This window comes from Osmerus mordax, chromosome 11, assembly GCF_038355195.1.
Source record: "Osmerus mordax isolate fOsmMor3 chromosome 11, fOsmMor3.pri, whole genome shotgun sequence".
Classification (NCBI taxonomy): Eukaryota; Metazoa; Chordata; class Actinopteri; order Osmeriformes; family Osmeridae; genus Osmerus; species Osmerus mordax.
In genome coordinates this window covers 13,870,876-13,888,649 of record NC_090060.1, presented here as the reverse complement: position 1 = coordinate 13,888,649, position 17,774 = coordinate 13,870,876, and the positions used below count along the sequence as shown (strand labels likewise).

At 47.4% G+C, this 17,774-nt stretch overlaps 2 protein-coding genes across 3 annotated transcripts; both read right to left on the bottom strand.

Annotated features, from left to right (window-relative positions):
• Nucleotides 1-1,316: 1,316 nt before the first annotated feature.
• On the bottom strand, nucleotides 1,317-4,088 carry LOC136951514 (dicarboxylate carrier UCP2-like). 2 transcript variants are annotated; one of them, XM_067245960.1, is made up of 8 exons: nucleotides 4,019-4,088; nucleotides 3,792-3,868; nucleotides 3,463-3,684; nucleotides 3,064-3,271; nucleotides 2,759-2,962; nucleotides 2,567-2,668; nucleotides 2,298-2,478; nucleotides 1,317-2,176 (listed from the first exon to the last, which is right to left on the bottom strand). In XM_067245960.1, exons 3-8 carry the CDS (start codon nucleotides 3,586-3,588, stop codon nucleotides 2,062-2,064), a joined length of 936 nt encoding a protein of 311 aa, XP_067102061.1. In that variant the 5' UTR covers nucleotides 3,589-3,684; nucleotides 3,792-3,868; nucleotides 4,019-4,088; the 3' UTR covers nucleotides 1,317-2,061. The 2 variants fall into 2 exon arrangements, with proteins under 2 accessions (XP_067102061.1, XP_067102062.1); XM_067245961.1 differs by having other exon boundaries at nucleotides 3,792-3,864.
• Nucleotides 4,089-4,789: 701 nt separating this feature from the next.
• Nucleotides 4,790-17,449, bottom strand: c2cd3 (C2 domain containing 3 centriole elongation regulator). Its single transcript, XM_067246887.1, has 32 exons — nucleotides 17,308-17,449; nucleotides 16,529-16,798; nucleotides 16,226-16,383; nucleotides 15,936-16,141; nucleotides 15,578-15,744; nucleotides 15,342-15,474; nucleotides 14,905-15,063; nucleotides 14,632-14,779; nucleotides 14,424-14,533; nucleotides 14,124-14,315; nucleotides 13,894-14,003; nucleotides 13,694-13,812; nucleotides 13,455-13,586; nucleotides 12,647-13,278; nucleotides 12,289-12,532; nucleotides 12,022-12,205; nucleotides 11,658-11,841; nucleotides 11,326-11,498; nucleotides 11,050-11,185; nucleotides 10,550-10,818; nucleotides 10,298-10,384; nucleotides 9,576-10,202; nucleotides 9,099-9,440; nucleotides 8,872-9,010; nucleotides 8,718-8,782; nucleotides 8,409-8,614; nucleotides 8,054-8,187; nucleotides 7,811-7,954; nucleotides 7,482-7,675; nucleotides 6,078-6,987; nucleotides 5,854-5,944; nucleotides 4,790-5,022 (listed from the first exon to the last, which is right to left on the bottom strand). Exons 1-32 carry the CDS (start codon nucleotides 17,357-17,359, stop codon nucleotides 4,882-4,884), a joined length of 6,858 nt encoding a protein of 2,285 aa, XP_067102988.1. The 5' UTR covers nucleotides 17,360-17,449; the 3' UTR covers nucleotides 4,790-4,881.
• Nucleotides 17,450-17,774: the final 325 nt, after the last annotated feature.

Below are 17,774 nucleotides of genomic sequence, written 5' to 3'. Positions count from 1 at the left end.
CATGTACGCCCTAGAGTTCATGAACAGACGCCTAGGTGGCCAGCGAGACCTGCCCGTCTAGAACAACTTAATTTACCAACAAGACATCAGCAGCAGGAACCACATTAGAGAGAAAGGATTGAACGGTTTTCTCTGAGAACAATAGCATCCCATGGTTGCAAAGATTGCAAAATACTTTTCCTTTGACATGATTGTACACTTTTTTTTTTTTTTTGGGGGGGGGGGGGGGGGGGGGGGGTCTGTGTGGTTTTGTGTGGTCTTGCTCCATGCAGCCTCATTCTGTGTCCTTAGGTCAGGAGGAACTGTCTTGAATCAACTGTGTTTAAGTGCAGTGGGTCACAGGGTGAACTTGAACTCCTCACACTACACCTGATATCTCAGATCGGCTGTCTACAGAGACTCCTGCCAAGTGTAACCATGGACCATGACTCAGACTGCCTAATGCTTGCGTCTTTTAACCAAACACCTGTTTATGACACACGGTTCTGGAGGAAGTTAATCATCACAATCAGAGAATAACTTCCTCCGTTTTAACAACTGACTACTGAGCTGTCTTGGTTCTTCTCTTTCTAGTATGTATTAACTCAACGATTCACCCGGTCGCCATTTGGGTTAGTCAGGGTGCCACAGGCCCTGATAACCTCACCACACTAATTAGACCTCAGAGAGAGGCTAGCTGCTTTATAGGAGGTGATTAGCCAAGCAACATATTTGAAAGCCTTTGTTCGACAGCGGACTTAAGTTACATCTATGTCAGCAGCCCCTATTGTTCGAAGAACACCAAAGTGGCCAATTTTCTCATCTGTCAGCTAATCATTACCTGCCTGTCAACCCAACTCTACATCTCTGTATAACTGCTTTCTTGGGTGAGGTAAAAGGGACTCTGAGCTCGATCTGGATGCCTAATGAACTACAAATAATCCTAATTACTAAAGAAGGGCAATGAGTTCAACCGACCTATTCCCTTATTGGTGCCTGAGGTCAAAGTTGTGAATACAGAACATATATGATAACACCAGGTGCAGTAAAGGCCTACCATGGCTTTTGCAAACTGCAATAGGACAAGTACTTGAGTGTGCTCCCTTCCTAAAACCACCATGTAGGGATTCCGAGGTGTCTATGTCTCTGATGTGATGCAATATGTATTGAGTGACACTTTAACATGTTCAGTTATGTCAGAATAAATGTAGGGCAGCAGCTGTGCATGAGCAAGCACCTACTAATAAACACCAAGCAGAAACTGCATGACAATGTCATATTCAGATGTTTTTTCCTTCTATTATTAGGAAACATCACTTTAATAATACAATATTTAATCCAGATACATTCTGAAAAAAGTGTTCCATTTATACTTTATTCTCTAGAAAGTGTGTCTATGTACAGTAGAAAGGTTCATTTTTCAAGTAATCAAAGCCAACAGATCACTTAAGAGCAGTAATCCACATTGTAAAAGGTAGAGTGCAAATGTACAACTTCATATAATTCATACTTGTTTACATTTAGTCATTTAGCAGACGCTCTTATCCAGAGCAACTTACAGTAAGTACAGGGACATTCCCCTGAGGCAAGTAGGGGAACTGGCAATCTTCAGATTACTAGCCCGATTTCCTAACCGCTCAGCCACCTGACTCCCTGACTTGTTTGGCTATAATAAAAATAAATACAAAACAATCATATGCATTAAGTTAACTCCATTACCTACAGTACATATTTTACATTATTTGTTTAATTGCACATTATCTTGACTGGCATCTACTGGACGTCCAGGTTTTCCACCTGACATCAACTTTCACTGTAGATTTCGTGAATCAGTCTCTTCATCCCATCAACATACAGGAATCGACAGCTTTTTCTAATGGCCAGCACTATTGCCCCCTTGGTCCATACAATACAGACGGGACACAACCCCTGCTGGAGCAAACACACCATACAGCAGTGATCTGTAACTGGTTGCTCCACTGGATCTGCTCTGCAAACCCAGGCAGTCAAAGCCTCATATTTGCTCCACTGTGTTCCATCGTGTAGATGGCTTCACATCTACATCCACTTCCCTGGATGAGATCATATGGGGGACTCCCAGGACTGTTGGGCTCTCATGGCTGCTCTCTTGATTTGCTCATAGGAGACAAACATCACAATGTTCCAGGAGCCAAGGCGAAGAAACGAAGGCATAAACCTAAAGTATATAAACAAAATGAGTAATCTTTTCATATTTTGATGTGCCTGAATTATAAAATGCTAACGATCAGATAGCTAGTACTTCTGATTTTGAATTCTGTCATTTTAATATTACGCACCCTTTATAGAATGCCTTAGGCCCCTCTTTGGTCAGCATGATGTACGCACAGTTACTAGCACTGCTGTACTGTGCTGTTGTGGAGTTCATGAACCGAGTTTTCACCACATCCACAGGAGACGCCACAACTGTGGTGAAGAATCCAGCACCAAAGGCTGCTGTGAAATGGCAGGGTAGGTTATCTGTAAAAGAAGACCAACACATATACTCATTAGAAACATTGACTTTGATCAAGTTTAAAATGTGCATTGCTTCCATCTTCCAACTTACCGGTCATTAGGTCATGCTTGAGGATGAGTTCTTTGATGATGTCATAGGTCACCAGCTCTGCACAGTTTACAATGGCGTTGCGGGTTATATTTGGCATGCAGCCTACAAGGGAAATGGCAGTACAGTTAATACTCTATAGTAATCACGTACATTTTTATAATGACAAAAAGCAAGTCCTTAGTTATATTTCACCTTTCCAGAGCCCTCTGATGCCCTCTTCCCTGGCTATAGTCCTGTAGGCATCCATGGTGCCATTGTATCTCTTCACTGAGTCCATGTCTGGCAGTCTGACTTGAGCCTGAAAGCGCACCTTTACCACATCTGTGGGCTGAGCAAAGGCTACAGCCATGGCCCCTGTGCTACAGCCTGCCAGCAGCCGGATGCCAATACCTGCATCTGCATGACGACAAACAAATACATGAAACAAAAGTTATTTTTACTGACATTAATGTCAACACACTGAGCTAAACTGAACCTAGGATCATTCGTGGCCGTACTTTCTGATCCCCGGGTGTAGAACTGCTTCATGGAGTCGTAGAGGCCGATGCGGATGGAGGCAAAGCTCATCTGCCTCTGCAGTCCTGCTACCAGGCCGTTGTACAGGCTCCTCGCCCCCTCGGTCTTCACCATGGTGCTGATGGTGCCAAACACCCCTCTGTACTTCACCACCTTCCCTCCCTCCAAGGACTTTGATTCTCCTTGAATCTAAAGCAAACACAAGCACAAGCGCAAGGGTTAACTTCTCCTTAGTGTTTTTTTCAGAGGTTAAATGAAGACAATTCAATCAAGCACGTTTCAGCAAATAACGACTGTGTAAACGTTTGCGTCATCATGGTTAAACATTCTAAATGGTATCCTGTGTGACTGTGTGAAAGTATTTTTTTGCCCTCGCTTACCTGAAGCCTGACTTTGGCTGTGTCCAAGGGAAAGGTGATGAGATCTGCTACACAGGCAGCTGTTCCTGCTCCAAAGAACTTGACGGTTGCCGTAGGAGCTAAGTCCTTGGGTTTTACCGCAACCATGATTGATCTGCTGTTAATACAGTATGCTTTCAGAAATATGGAAGGTCTTCCTGGTCGTATGACAAACTGTTTGTGGTTGAATCCCTCTGTCAGTCCCTGAAGATAATGACACAAGTATTATATACTGTACTGTATAGAATTAATGGATTCTTTAATAAACAGGCAAAAAACTATTGTCAGGCTACTAGATTAGTCACACCTACCCAAATAGGTGGAAGTCAAACTCAAGTTTCAGGTAATGAGAAGTGTCTGTCTTGAAAGTAATTTCGTCCTGGTCTGTCTTGCCATGAAGAATTCCAAAACAGCATGTCAAATTTGACCATGAAAGGAGAAAATAGTAGCCTGTAAGCCTAATGATTTGAAAAGTGATGGAAACAAGTGTATTTAAAGTCTTCCACAGATCCTTGCATATATCAACTATATCCACTACCTGAGATTTTAATCCGAATAATGAATTCATTCAGGATGGGTGGTTTTTTCCCAGGTGCACCGCTTCTTGCTCAGTGAGAGTTGTTTTCACACCAGCTTGCTTCCAGTTGACTTTTTATAGCCGTCCTCCCGTACTGCATGACACGTTGACCTGAGAAGAACGCGCCAGCGCGTGCGTGTGGCACGACAGTTTGTGAAGCTCTAAACATAACTCGACAACGGAACAATGGTTACATAAACCGTCATTTAAAAAAAAATATGCCACAAAATAAAATGTCCGAAATAAACTGTAGATTTCCTGAAATCCAAATGCTTTCTGTTGAACGACTTCGTAATGGTAGTCTAGCTACATAGGACACAATGGCAACCGGTAGTGCACAATTTATAAAAAAATTACTTGAATCCAATGCTGTAGAATTAGTGAAGACCATATCCTAGCCTATGGCTTTGTCGCCACCCCTCAGCCAATCTATTAGGCTTTCTTGTTCAGGTGTGACGTCTGGCTGCTGCATATTTTCTTTTACATTTCGGTACATTCACAGTGTTAGGTTACAGAACATCGTGCGTGTCAGGATCACAAAGGTTGAGAACGGACAAGGTTCTACTAACTGTAAACAACAGTACAGACCCACTTGTGCATCGTTGTCACCACTAACAAACTGATAGGTCCAGTTCACACTGGTTTCAGGTAAATCATATAGAATAACTACAGATTACTTATACATATTAAAGTTTTATTACTTAAAACATACAAATTACTGTACAGATTTTCATTTTACATAATTGCAAAGCACTATATACTGCCAGGTCATAAACCTGTAAACTTGTAAAAATGTTAATGCAAAATGGCAATTGGGACAAGTGCTAATGTTTTTCACTAAAATGAGCTGCAAATATCTTGGCTATTCTTTTGGTCTCTTCTTTCTTCATGGAAGATGGCGGTATGCTAGGCCTGGGTCTAGGTGCTCGTCTGTAGGGAATCCCCTGCTGAACAAGACTATCTTTCTGGAAAACAGAAGACATATAAATTACTGAAACATAATGATCCATTTGGACACTAATGCACACAGTAACAGGTGGATTTGTTTCCCATGAATGCCCGTCTTATAGAAAACCCATTTGCACAAAACAGACTATGTACCTACTATGGTACAATGAGTAAAACCAACGTTATCAATCACATTGAAAAGGGCTAGTTACACTTGAGGGTGGTGCACTACCAGTGGCTGGCTGGAACCAGTTTCCTTGACATGTCCTGTGAACTCTGCCACGTACCACTGCGTAATAAACAACTATATCTACACCCCTCCTTGAAACTGGACACTGGCATGTCTGACGCAGGCACACGTTTCCATGTCCATACTTGCTCAGTGGTCAGGAGTACTCTAGTCCACAGTAGCTGCTGAGCCCTATCCTGTTCAACTTTATCATACAAAAACTGTCCAGTATTTACTTCGCTTTCAGTTTTACAGGCACATTGATGAAGATTTTAGACACTTGGCAAGACTCCACTGTAGTCTACTAATCATAATAAAATAATGTTTAAAAGTTAAGTGGTATGAGTCGTAAAATATCATTAATTTGTTTGTCCTGTTGACACTGCAAATGTAAGAGCACAGACGCTGGCCCCTGTATCAGTCACCAGACCCTGCCCAAACTACTGAGCTACCTACAATAGCTCTGCCATTCAACCATACTGCACCATCCATGTCCTAGAACTGGCAGGCCTAGGCTATAGTCTTACTGTAGAGGAGAAAAGAGGGTTGAATGAGAGCAGAGGGCTGCTACCGTGGCGACTGAAAAGTGTAGATCTGTGTGGATGTTTTTTGGACTCACAGGGAAGGCCGGGGCTAGACGTAAGGCTCTCATGGAAGCCTCAAGGTGATGAGGTGGGAGAAAGAAATTTGGGATTTCTACAGGGTCAGTACTGGAGGCAAACAGTTGAGGAAAACAGGAAATAACAAGCTCCCACAGTGTTTCAATAAATACATCTTAAAAAAAGGTCAAAACATCATCTAGGATATGTCCAGTAAATAACCCTTGCGCTAGACAAAGGATACTGCTGTAGCTTTCCATCTCCCTCCTCAGGGGATCTCACTGAGCGGGTATCAGATGTCCTCGTGGTGTATTCTGGGTTGAGGGACATCGTGTGGTCCTCATCTTCTGAGCTGCCGCCTCTGTCCCCACGAGCCCTGTTGGGTGTGTCCTCAGAGCACACCGAGGGGACAGAAAGAGGAGCCGCACCAGAATCCTGGGGCTCCAGAGGTCCTATCTCATCAGGAGCTTGATGTGCCCTTGCGCCGCCTCTTTCTGTGTCAGAGTCGTCCGTTTCCGAACCGTCCGAGCGATCAGAGTGAAAACGTTCACCGTCTTTCACTATGGCTGCTTGAGAACCACCTGAGCCCCAGGACTGCAGGGTGGTCATCTGGGTCCCCACCCCCCCCTCTCCCTCTGGGGACAAGTCTGAGTGCTGAGAGGCTCTGTCTCTGGAAGGCTGCTCCTCGGGGGCCTCTAAACTCTCCAGAGAGCCCAGGTCGGGGTCCGACAGCAGGCTGGTCCAGGGACTGGTCCTGTCGGTTAACGAGGTCACTTCATTTAGAGGCCGAGGTTCTACTACCGTCTCCTCATAATCTCCATCCTCCTCGTCCTCCTCTCCCATCTCCTGTCCACAACCTCCTCCATCATCATCATCATCATCACTTTCATCCTCAGAGGAGGGAGCCTTCTGGAGGTTGTAGTCCTCCTCTTCCTGGTCCTCACCCTGGGATTCACTGTGCTGCTCAGATGGGCCAGGCGGGGGGGAGGGGAGAGGAGACTCCTCCACCAGGGGAGAGTGGGTGGTTTTGCGTAAACATGGAAGACCGTTAGGGAAGGGTTCAGAGGTGAAGGACTGGTCGTCAGGAACTGGAGGGGTTGCAGGGAAGCACTGGGGGACGGATAATGCTGTCTCCATGTGACTGCTCTGTAGACCTAGATATGGGGAACAGGGTGGGGTGGGTTTGAGTTGCATGCACAAAAGCAAGTCACACCGAGCTATTCATTTACAACAATAAACGGTAATCCTTGAAATGAATGAAAAAGAACGTTTAAAGAACAAAAAGTCCTATTTAAAGTAAAGCCTTGCAAAGTATGCTTGTGTCACAGGTGTCGTGTTGCACTTTCATTACACATTTCCTCTCTCTCTCTCTCTCTCTCTCTTTCTCTCTCTCGCCACACTGGGGTTCAAACTCGGGGTAATCCTGACTCACGCACGCAACGACCACCTCTTATAAACACAGCTTTAGCCAACTACGCCACCGAAAAGGTAGCTTTTCGATGGCTCACGTAGGCAGTATTTATACTGAGGAGTGAGTTTAACTAGCTTGGTTACACCAGTATGGAACAACATGTACTAACCCTCCACAAGGCTACAGCTACATGGTGCCATTTGAAATGGAGTGGAACTTGAGGAGAGAGCAGCTCACCACTGACGAGGCTGTTGACTTCCCCCACCAGCCTGCTGGACTTGAGGAGGAGCTGCCTGGTGTCTGTCTCTGAGTCTCTGTGCTCCTCCAGCCTGCTGGACAGACGTCCTCGCTCACTTCGGGAGGGGAACGTGGGCGTGGACAGCTTGTGGTTGAAATACCTCTGCATGTCATCCAACTCACTCAGGTTCTTCCTAGGAAACGCACATGTATACAGTATTGGTTTATTTATGTTACGTGAACAGCAACATGTTCATAGTTTAACACTGTTGAGCACCGTCCAAGTCATCCTAACTTGTGGCGTGTACACCGCGAGGGAGTCTCAGTACCTGAGCGCAGAGAAGAGCATCGAGCTGGACGGATGGGAGTCCGCCGCGGCTCCAGTGGACTGTGCCGCCGCCCCCTCCTGTAGACTCTGGTGGTACAGTCTCACGTTGTCCATGTGCTCGTTGTGACGGTCACCCTCGCTGAACCTTATAGGAGGAAACCGGCCATTACTGACGTTATTCTGGGGAGAAGGAAGAGGCTGTTACCTGGACACTCCGGGGGGGGGGGGGGGAGAGCTGGCGTACCGTTCTGGACGCAGCTGGTCCAGGCGGTCAGGGGAGGAGATGACCCTCTGCTCTGGGTAGCGGCTGATGTGGGAAGGGAAGCTGCTGTAGCTGGCAGCTGTGTGGTAGTACAGAGGCAGGGCACGGAACAGAGCCTGGGAACACAAACACAAACCTCAGAAAATGCAGATTGGGAATGTAAGTGTTGTGGGGAATCACACAGTGGTGGGGATTTAAATCAGATCAAACTTTATCCGTTTCTACAATCAATCACTGTTACAAAGAGCTTTACATTTACCCACAGATTGATATCAAGGTCCAACCGACAAGGAAAACAGTGTGAACAGAATGCGTCAGTAGATCACAGTGTACTCACTGAGGAGTCTTTAGAGACGTCTTCATTCAGGGCTTGTCTCTGCCCCTTCAGGTCCTGCACCCCCTTCAGGGGAGAGATGGAGACTTTGAGCTGGCCCTGACACTGGCCGCTGAAGTCAGTGATGTTGTACCAGCCACACACAGACTGGAACCCGGACAGCAGAGGAGACAGGTCCACAGAGGCAAAGCCAATCACACGCTCCAGATCTAGAAAGACAAATGACAGGACCAATGAAAGCTGTGGACCTTGTTCTGACTTATGAGGTCATCAGGTTAAATTGTCAGGGTTATGTAAAGCATTGTTTCTGACCTCCTCTGTGCCAGACTTTGAAGACCAGGGACTCTTGTGGATCCACCAGCAACTGCTTCGAAAGCCTAGGTTGTACCAACAATAGTTTGTTACATCATTCGACTACAAATCCGGTCATCAAATTTTTTTTTTTCTCTGTGATAGAGAGCTGTACCTGCACTCTAGTTGGTGACCCCACACAGGGCAGTCAGAGTCTGCTATCAGCTCTGTGGTGATTGGCTGTGCAGAATCAGCAGTGACGTACGACACACAACAGCAGGGCTTCGCTCCACTGCCCTCAGCCAGAGGACAGCCTGCCAGACACACACACACACTCTGACTGAGCCAGGACAGTGCAGGGAGTACACACACAATAAACATTCTGTCTGTCCGACATCTTACCTTTCAGGCTGAGACGCATGGCTCTGTCCACAGTGACAGAGACAGAGAAAGCGTCGTCCATGCTGGCGTCTGTCCGCTCGGAGACTGGGAGGCCTGCGCTTACAGAGGACTTAGGCTGGTGTCCGCTGTGTGGACCAGAATGCCCAGACACAACGGCTGGCAGATGCCCCTCTCCTTCTACCTCCTCTGCAGGAGAGTGCACCCCCTGGCTGTCACTGTCCTCCAGGTCAGCCCCTGCTGGGGGGGGATTGAGAGGGACAGGGCCGGGGGTCAAGGTGACATGGACCCTGAGAGCAGCTCCACTCAGGTCTGGGGCTGACCGTCGGAACAGAGGGTACACTCCTGGAAAAACAACAGGGCTGTCAGTCCTGCTACTCATTAGCTATTAGTTAATGAAAAAGAAATAGTTGTTCCTTTACAGTAAGAAGACTATAACAAAAACCAGAGTAACTCATATATTTCCAGATAGTTCCCTACCACTGATAGTGAGCTTATGTCTGGATTTCTTGGCGAAAGAAGAGAGGTCCACAAAGGCCGAGCCCACCAGCCGGTCTGTGTCGTGAGGCCTGCTTGTCCTCTCCTTCCCAAAGGCCACCCACACCTGCACCTCCAGCCTCTCCTCCCGGAGGTACCACACCAGGGGCAGGCTGCTCTTCAACTCCAAGCTGCTGCCTCCTGGGAAGGCCACACTGGCCAGGCCATCCTCAGCCTCGTCCTCCACACACGGGTGTCTCAGCAGGGAACAGAAGGCCTCGCGGTCGTACAGCTTGTACCTGAAGTAGCAGTACGTTGAGCGCTGGAGTTCACTGTGGCCAGGCAGAAGCAAGCTGTGGACAGGCAACCATGCTCTGGGCATTGCCAACGTCAGGTGCACCGTCCTCCGATTCTCCACCCAGGCCTCTCCATCGCTGTCCGCCTCCTGGTCCTCCTTCTCCCCTGTCATTCCCACCTCCCAGCCCAGGCCCTGGGCAGCAGTGATGACCCTCTCTCTGTCTGCGTGGTGGGCAAAGTTGATGGATATCTCCAGGCCTCCCACTAAAATGTGATGGGCAGGAAATGGACCCTGGTCCTGAGGTAACGACAGCCCAAACCAGCCACAGATCCCTGGGGAACGAAGAGGCAGTAGACTGGTAAGGAATACCTCAGATCTCATCCTGTGATCCAGTAGGTAGTTGTGATAACTGAAACAAGCATTGTACCTGTTCTTTTATGGATCATATCAGCCAGCTGTATTCTCACTGTGCCCAGCAGAGTGTCATTTGACTTGGGGCTGCCCATGACTGTCACTATAAATATGGGAGAGAAAGAGACAAACAGTTATCATATCATGATTAATGATTTACATTTACGAAAATGATATTCGCAATATTTCAGCGAAAATACTTCAAATGATCAAAAAACGATTCAAAACAATCTTATTGTAGGAGCGATTGGCTGCCTGGTTTCCCGACCTCTGCGGCTGTCTCTGTTCCAGATGCTGATCTCGGCGCTGGCCTCATGCAGGATCTCGGCCAGGCTACCGCTCTCCCCGGAGCTTCTCAGGACCTGCAGCAGGCAGGGGAACTCCGAGTGGTGGTCAAACTCTGGACAGAAGGTCCTGGCCACGACACGCGTGCTCCGTCGCTCTCCTTCGGGCAGGAAGGACAGCTGGGTGGTGACGTAGGCGTTCACCCCGACATCAGCATAGTACTGGAACGCTTCATCCCGCTCCGTCACAGCCCTGAGGGAGAGAGAGCCGTCAGAGAGAGACTTTGTAACTGTATTACAGAGAAAGGAGAGATTCAGACTTCGGAGAAAGAGAGACCTTGTAAGGGTATTACAGAGAAAGAGTCAGACACTGGAGAGAGAGACCTTGTAAGTGTATTACAGAGAAAGGAGAGATTCAGACATCGAAGAAAGAGAGACCTTGGAAGTGCATTACAGAGAGAGGAGGCGAGAAAGAACCGAGTACCTTGCTGCTGCCTTTAACCCTGAGGCTCTGTGCACCTTGACCACCATCGTGACAATGCGAGAGGCCACCGCCCCACTCCTTTGGTCACCAGATCTCAGTGGTCGGTGTTCATACTGGACACATACATCAAGCAGCCCTGAGAGACAAGTGCAGAGGGAGACAAGTAATACCACTGCTTTTGGAGCTTAAGCATGTGTAGTGTGTGTGTGTAGTGTGTGTGTGTATTGTGTGTGTGTATAGGGTGTGTGTGTAGGGTGTGTGTGTAGGGTGTGCTACCAGAGGGCTGAGGCTGATGTCCTGCTGGGTGGCTAGTCCTGGGGACCAGGGGGAGAGAGAAGAGCTGAGCTTCAGCAGGTTTCTGCATCTGCATGGTCACCATGGCACACAACTTAGACAGCGGCAGCATCCCTCTGGCCACCATCTGGTCTCGCACGTTGGGATAGTAATACCTGTAGAGCATGTCTCGTGTTTTAATGAAAGCTCTGCTTCATCATGGTCAAATCATTTAATACTTCTTATTCCAGAAGTGATCAGTAAATTGCTTTGATACTTTTAGGTTCCAGAAGTGACCCGCTCTCTCGTGGTCAGAGGAGAGACGAGACACACACCTGCACCAGACTTCAAACTGGATTCCGCCCCTGTGGGCCGGCAGCTGGCTGGAGAAGGAGCCGAGGAGCAGTCTCTGGACCGGGACCGCCTCGGGACTGAGCAGCACGTGGGTCTCGCTGTGGCCGAACACCGGGTCAGGGACGCACAGCGTGGTGCTGGTCCGGAACTGCTTCAAGCTCACGCCTGGAGGGAAACAACCAATTAGAACAACACAAACCAGGGTGGTTCTGTTTTCAAACCCACCTTTTTAACCTCATCTGCTTATTTTTTTAAAGGGGTATTTCAAAACTTCATTTTCAATTTTCAACTTCAAAACCCTATCAATCATCCGTTTATTTCAGTGATTGGGGGTTCGTGGCTTACTGCTCTCTATGACGTCTGGTTCCAGAATCTGAGCTGTGTCTTCTTCCTGGGAGGGGAAGGAGTACTGGACATAACAGTCTGCCTCCCCCCACACAGTGGACTGTAACGGAGCCAGTCCATTCACTTTCTCCACCCTCACCACGAACACGTGCTCTCTCATAGCCTTGACAGGAGCAGCCTTCACCTGGGAAGGGAGACCAGGTGACATCAACACCTCAGGCGGTACACCTCCAGACCCATATATACTCATACGGAAAGTATACCAACCGTGGCTTCTGTTTGTCGGTGGTGGTCCAGCAAATGGGCTGGTCTTGGTATATTAAATACAGAGACATGTTCTTCATCCCTTGTGCGCTGGAGAGCTATGATCTGCCCGGAAGAGCCCATGGCTAAGAGGACCCTGAGGTTGCCCTTGCAGCTGCCTGAGAAAACATCAATGACTGGCATATAGCTGTCTACCCCTAAAACAGGGTACTGTGCCTGGAGAAGAAGGTGGGAGATTTTGGGATCTCTGAAAGAAAAAAAAGACAGGTCATCAAGTCATTATATTTGAAGAATGTGACTTTACTATACAGTGTTATGTACAATATGCATTTATGTTATCAAGCACAGGATCTGGCCTCACCTGAAGGACATGTAGAACTGGTGGAGAGGTAGTTTAACCAGGCCTAGCAGACGCTCCTGGCCAGAGCTCGCAGCTCTCTGCCAAACCTCAATCACCATCACATTGTTCCTCATCCTGTCCAGCAGTCTGGAGGTCAATGCCACAGGAGTCACCTGACTGAGGTTGAATGAAGGGTTGGTCTGTCCCCAACTCATTACCGATCTAGTGGTCTCATCTGAACCAAACAGTTTACAGTTCAAGTAGATGTTGGGGACCTGCAGGGGACCACAGTTGAAGTCCTTCCCATCAGGCACCATGAGCAGGGCGTGCAGGAGCACCTCGTAGTCCTCCTCGAACTGCTGGAAGCCTGGTCTGGAGGGAGACGTTTGCAGGCTGGGCAGTGGGGAGGGGCCGAGGGAGGAGGCCAGTTGGACAGTCCTCACACCAATCCTGGAGTCTCCTCGTGGGCCTTGGCAACCGTCCTCCCACCTGCCAGTGTCAGCACCCTGAGGCCTGGCTGTGGTGTCGGTCTTAGATGGACTGGGAACTCTCTGAGGACTGGGAATGACAGCTGGAGGGGCTCTGGAACTAGCAGCCGACCTGATTTTGGCTGAAGAGAAATCTTTGCTGTCTGCAGCCAGTTCAAGTGACACCTGAGGAACATATGAAAGTGACACAAAATATGAAGAAGATACATGGGCACAGCAGACCATCTAGTAAAAGACCCTCCTTCCTATTGGTAACAAACAGAAATATAATTTAATAGTATATTAATTTTTGTATTCATGTAGCATTACACAGTGCCCTTCTGGGCAAAACGTCATCTCACCTTGAGTGGGCCGATCTCCCGGGCATGAGCCGGCCCGCCCAGGCTCTGGACAGGCAGAACCACAGTCTGGTTCAGCTTGTCGCTCTGCAGCAGACGGCGCAGAGGGAACACAGCCGTTCCGACGGGTTCAGGCTAACACGACACAAAACACGGTGAGCTTCCCAACAACATGCCACTCAGTCAGTACGCAACGAGTACCAGCAACGAGCAGACTTCGATGACTGAACCGTTCCACCTACCTTCTTTTGGGAAATCTTCCTTGAGTAGATGTTGAACGTGAGGTCAGTTTCCCACCACCGCTCCACGGTCGCCCCGTTGAACTGGACAGGAAACACAGAGCGCTGCTCGAACTTCACCACTGTAAACACAGATGAGATGGTTTCAACCTCAACACCCTGCTCCCCTCACACTGAGCTGAGATGGTTTGACCCTGGCTCACCTCCTCCTGACACTTTGTTGGAGACGAGTCTGTTCACTTCTGCTGCCATCTGCTGGCTGTGCTCATGTCTGGTGGGGGTCACAGGGAACAGGTACTCCACAAAGTAGGAGCTGAGACATCCAAAAAGATGGAAAACAACAACAGCACGTCAACATACATCATTGTAATTGTTAGACATAAACAGTAGAGTGAGAGGATGTGATCAGCACAGTTTGGAAATCATTTCATACCATTTCTTATTGGTCGGGGGTCTAGGGGGTTTGCCCTTGCTCTTCTTTGGTGTGACGGTTGTGCTGTCTATAGGAACAGTCAGAGAGTGGATGACCACTCTGGCCAATCGAATCCCACCCAAAACAGTCAGCTGATCCATGCTCAGCCCTGGGTCACTGGTTCCTGGTCTCTGCTCCGGTTCAGAATCCAAGCTGAAGAAAGAAAGTTTAAAAAGTGAATCCTGTTCAAAAACTCCACTGAAGAGACATTTTTATGACATGAATAGATATAAATCAATACAGAATATGAGGAGAACCGACCCTGTGGTAGTCCTGGGACAAGGAGGCCTCTCCTCAGCTCCTCCCAGCGGGCCTTGACTCCTCCTCAGGGATGGATCCCCTGGGGACTCCCTTAGGAAGCTGTCAGGACACTAAAGGACAGACAGAAGGTCACACCATCCCCTCATATAGCAGATGCCTTCTCCAAAGGTGATCTTGGCTAAACTGTGTGTGAGTCCTAGTTACTCACAAGGGCCTTGTAGAACAAGTTCTCCAGGAGGCTGTGGTCATACTGCGGGTCATTGAGCTCACTGTCTCCACACACACTGCTGTGGCCTGAAAGAGAGGCTGGGGGAGAGCCTTCTCCATCCCACAGAGGAAGGCTGGAGCCATCCAAACTGAACACGGGGGGAAACAGAAGATGAAACCCAACATACGCAACAATATTAAACATTTGGCTCAAATTCAGCTCTAAATGCTACGTAGCCTATAAGCCCGGTGTGGTTTAAAATCAGTGTGGTACCTGCCGAGTAGCAGGTCCACAGCTTTGTTCTCGGAGTCAGCATGAGCACGGTCTGAGATCAGACAGTCAGGGGACACAGGGAGAGGGGCAGACTGCAGGAGACTGGAGTCAGTGTGGAGGATGTTTTGAAGCAAGTTTCCACAGGGCTGAAGAGATGGCCTGGAGACATTTTATAAAAACTTTTTAGGTTACCACTAAAGTGTAAATAGGGGGGTCAGATGGCTGAGCGGTTAGGGAGTCAGGCTATTAATCAGAAGGTTGTTGGTTCGAATCCCGGCTGTGCCAAACAACGTTGTGTCCTTGGGCAAGGCACTTCACCCTACTTGCCTCGGGGGAAATGTCCCTGTACTTACTGTAAGTCGCTCTGGATAAGAGCGTCTGCTAAATGACTAAATGTAAATATGGGATATATGTTCTGCTAAAAATCGATTACTCACATTCGTGGAGATATTACATTGTCTTTGGGCAGAGGCAGGGGAGTGTCTTTCAAAGCCATGTCAGAGTCCAAGTCCGTTTTCAATGCTGAGACCACCATCGCATTTCTGAGCTTGCTTCCACGCTCCAAAAGAACTGGGAAATTATCGATAATAAAAAACATACATTCTCACATTAACAAACAAATATTTATAACATGTTTTTCCTTTTCAGGTGAGCATGACTTCTCTGGACCAACCAGAAAGGATGTCATTCGAGGTCTGGTTGTTGTGCGGTTCCAGTACTGTGGGATTCCCATCTCTGTGACCTTGCTGAGACCTAGCTGACGTGGGATTCTGGTTCTCCAAAGAAACATCAGTTCTTCTGTCCCCCTGGGCACTCTGGAAGAACAAGTGGTCTCTCCCTCTGAAATTGAGTTGCAAACAGTTCAGTATTGATCATCTAAACGTAGAAACACCAGCTGCATATGTAGTTCACAGGTATCAATACAGAAAATATATATATATATGTTAGAGATGAACATTTAGCCAACAAAAACATGCAAGCATCAGAGAAAGGTCAGCCTGTATAAATCAGAGAATAGCTGATTGTCCCACCGAGGTGTGTTGACAGAGCAGCTTCCCACTGAACCTTTTCCCGTGCTGGCAGAGAGAGGCCTGGACAGAGAGGGCACCACTAACGTGTGGTGCTGGGCTTCCCTGGCTGTCAAACCATTCACAGCTTTTTCAATGCTCATATCTGTGGTAGGAACCGAGCTGCTGCTGTCATAGGATTCTGTCAGGGGCTCCAGAGCTATTGACACCTAGAAAAAAGGAGTTTCATCCATGACCAAAAGCAAAAATCTTACTGATGTTCAATTGCATACGTTTTATTAACGCACTCTTACCTGTAACTCGCCTAATTTCTCAGATGTTGGGGACACTAAGGTATAGAAACCACTGATAGCGTGTGACAGAGAAAGCTGAGAAATCCCTGTGACCTGAGAACGTGCTATTGGCAAATGGTCTGGCTTGGTCACCACCTCCAGCACCAGCGAACCCATATCTGCAGGGTCCAACATTGACAGAAAACAAAATGCAGCTGCATATAAAGCCAATATGTCCTAGCAATTGTTTCAATAAAAACACAGTTTGTCAGTCTAAAATGTGATGAGTGTATGTCTGTCATATAGCCTATAAAGATGTATTACCAGTCATGTAGGACGTAAACTGTTTTGGCCCACAGCGTATGGGAAAGCGAGCGGTGGACTTGACCGTCGTCTGAGATGTTTGTGATCCATTCCTCGGACGGAAGTGTGTCCCATTTGACGACTCTCCCCACCAGCGCAATCTCACGAATGTTTCGGCTGGAGGCTTCGGGATTGTCCATAGAATTCTGCTCACTGTCACCCTCAAAAAACACCTGAGCTGACCCTCGACCAGGGGAGGGAGGCTGGTGGATGGCGACACGTCACTGGGGACTTGAGAACAGACTGATCAATAGTAGGAAGCCATATACACAGACAAACAATATAGGCACACACTAAGGTCAGCGATGAATTACCATAGCATGATACTCACTTTCACAAGCATAAAGAGGTCTCACTATCAAGCTAGCATACACTGCAGTTCGACTTTCTCAGCAGGCAACTAGTTAGTAGCTGATATGGCTAGAGCTAGCTAAGTTAATTACTTCCCTAAGCATATATAGCAAAACAAAGCTAACTTTAGCTTACTAGCAAATTGTTGTATTTATCAACAAATGACTAACGACTAACAATAGCAGTTAGCTAGCCTAAATACAATGTGGACAAAGTCAATAAGTTATTACCTAGCTGGTGGTCAGCTAACCAAGCAACAAGTAAACTACAGTACTGTACAGCTAGCCTAGCTTCAGTACTAGTAGTAGCATTAAGTACTGTAATGTACTAGCTAGTACAGCTGAAATTGACAAGTGCAATGATGATGAAAACTAAGTCGACTTTATTACCTTTCCGCCTGTTGCTTCCAGCTTTGGTAGATTTCACTTTTCTGTTCTTCATTCCTTTTTAAGTTAGAGAGTGTGCGGTTATCTAGACTAGCCCTGGTAACTAGCTAACTACATGGTTGTCATTCACTGTGTATCTGCAAGCTATCCGCGTAATATTACGAAGACAGCGCGCAAAACGGTCTCCAAAGCAACAACGCTATGCTTTCTTTTGTATCCCGCCTCTAAACAAACGACTTCCTCAATATGCTGTATAACGAATGTTCTCCGCTTCCTTTCCACCAGCAGAGGGTAGCATCGGTCTTATTTAGCTAATAAGCTCACCTACTTTCCCCACTGTCGTTGCATAATTTTACCATAACTGTCATAGAAGTTCAACTTTTAAGAATACTAAGAAGGGTTGTTTTTAAACATAAATTTATTTTCATTTAATGTAAATTAATATCCCCATCTTGAAGACAATTTTAATG

Excerpts from the sequence above, each read along its gene's own strand:
- LOC136951514 (XM_067245960.1), bottom strand. The coding sequence starts at position 3,588 with ATGGTTGCGGTAAAACCCAAGGACTTAGCTCCTACGGCAACCGTCAAG. Across the intron at positions 2,963-3,063 it reads CTACACCCGGGGATCAGAAA|ATGCAGGTATTGGCATCCGG; the intron begins GTACGGCCACGA and ends GTCGTCATGCAG. Across the intron at positions 2,177-2,297 it reads CCTAAGGCATTCTATAAAGG|GTTTATGCCTTCGTTTCTTC; the intron begins GTGCGTAATATT and ends TATATACTTTAG.
- c2cd3 (XM_067246887.1), bottom strand. The coding sequence starts at position 17,359 with ATGAAGAACAGAAAAGTGAAATCTACCAAAGCTGGAAGCAACAGGCGG. Across the intron at positions 11,842-12,021 it reads ACCAGACGTCATAGAGAGCA|GCGTGAGCTTGAAGCAGTTC; the intron begins GTAAGCCACGAA and ends GTTTCCCTCCAG. Across the intron at positions 10,819-11,049 it reads GGGTTAAAGGCAGCAGCAAG|GGCTGTGACGGAGCGGGATG; the intron begins GTACTCGGTTCT and ends TCTCTCCCTCAG.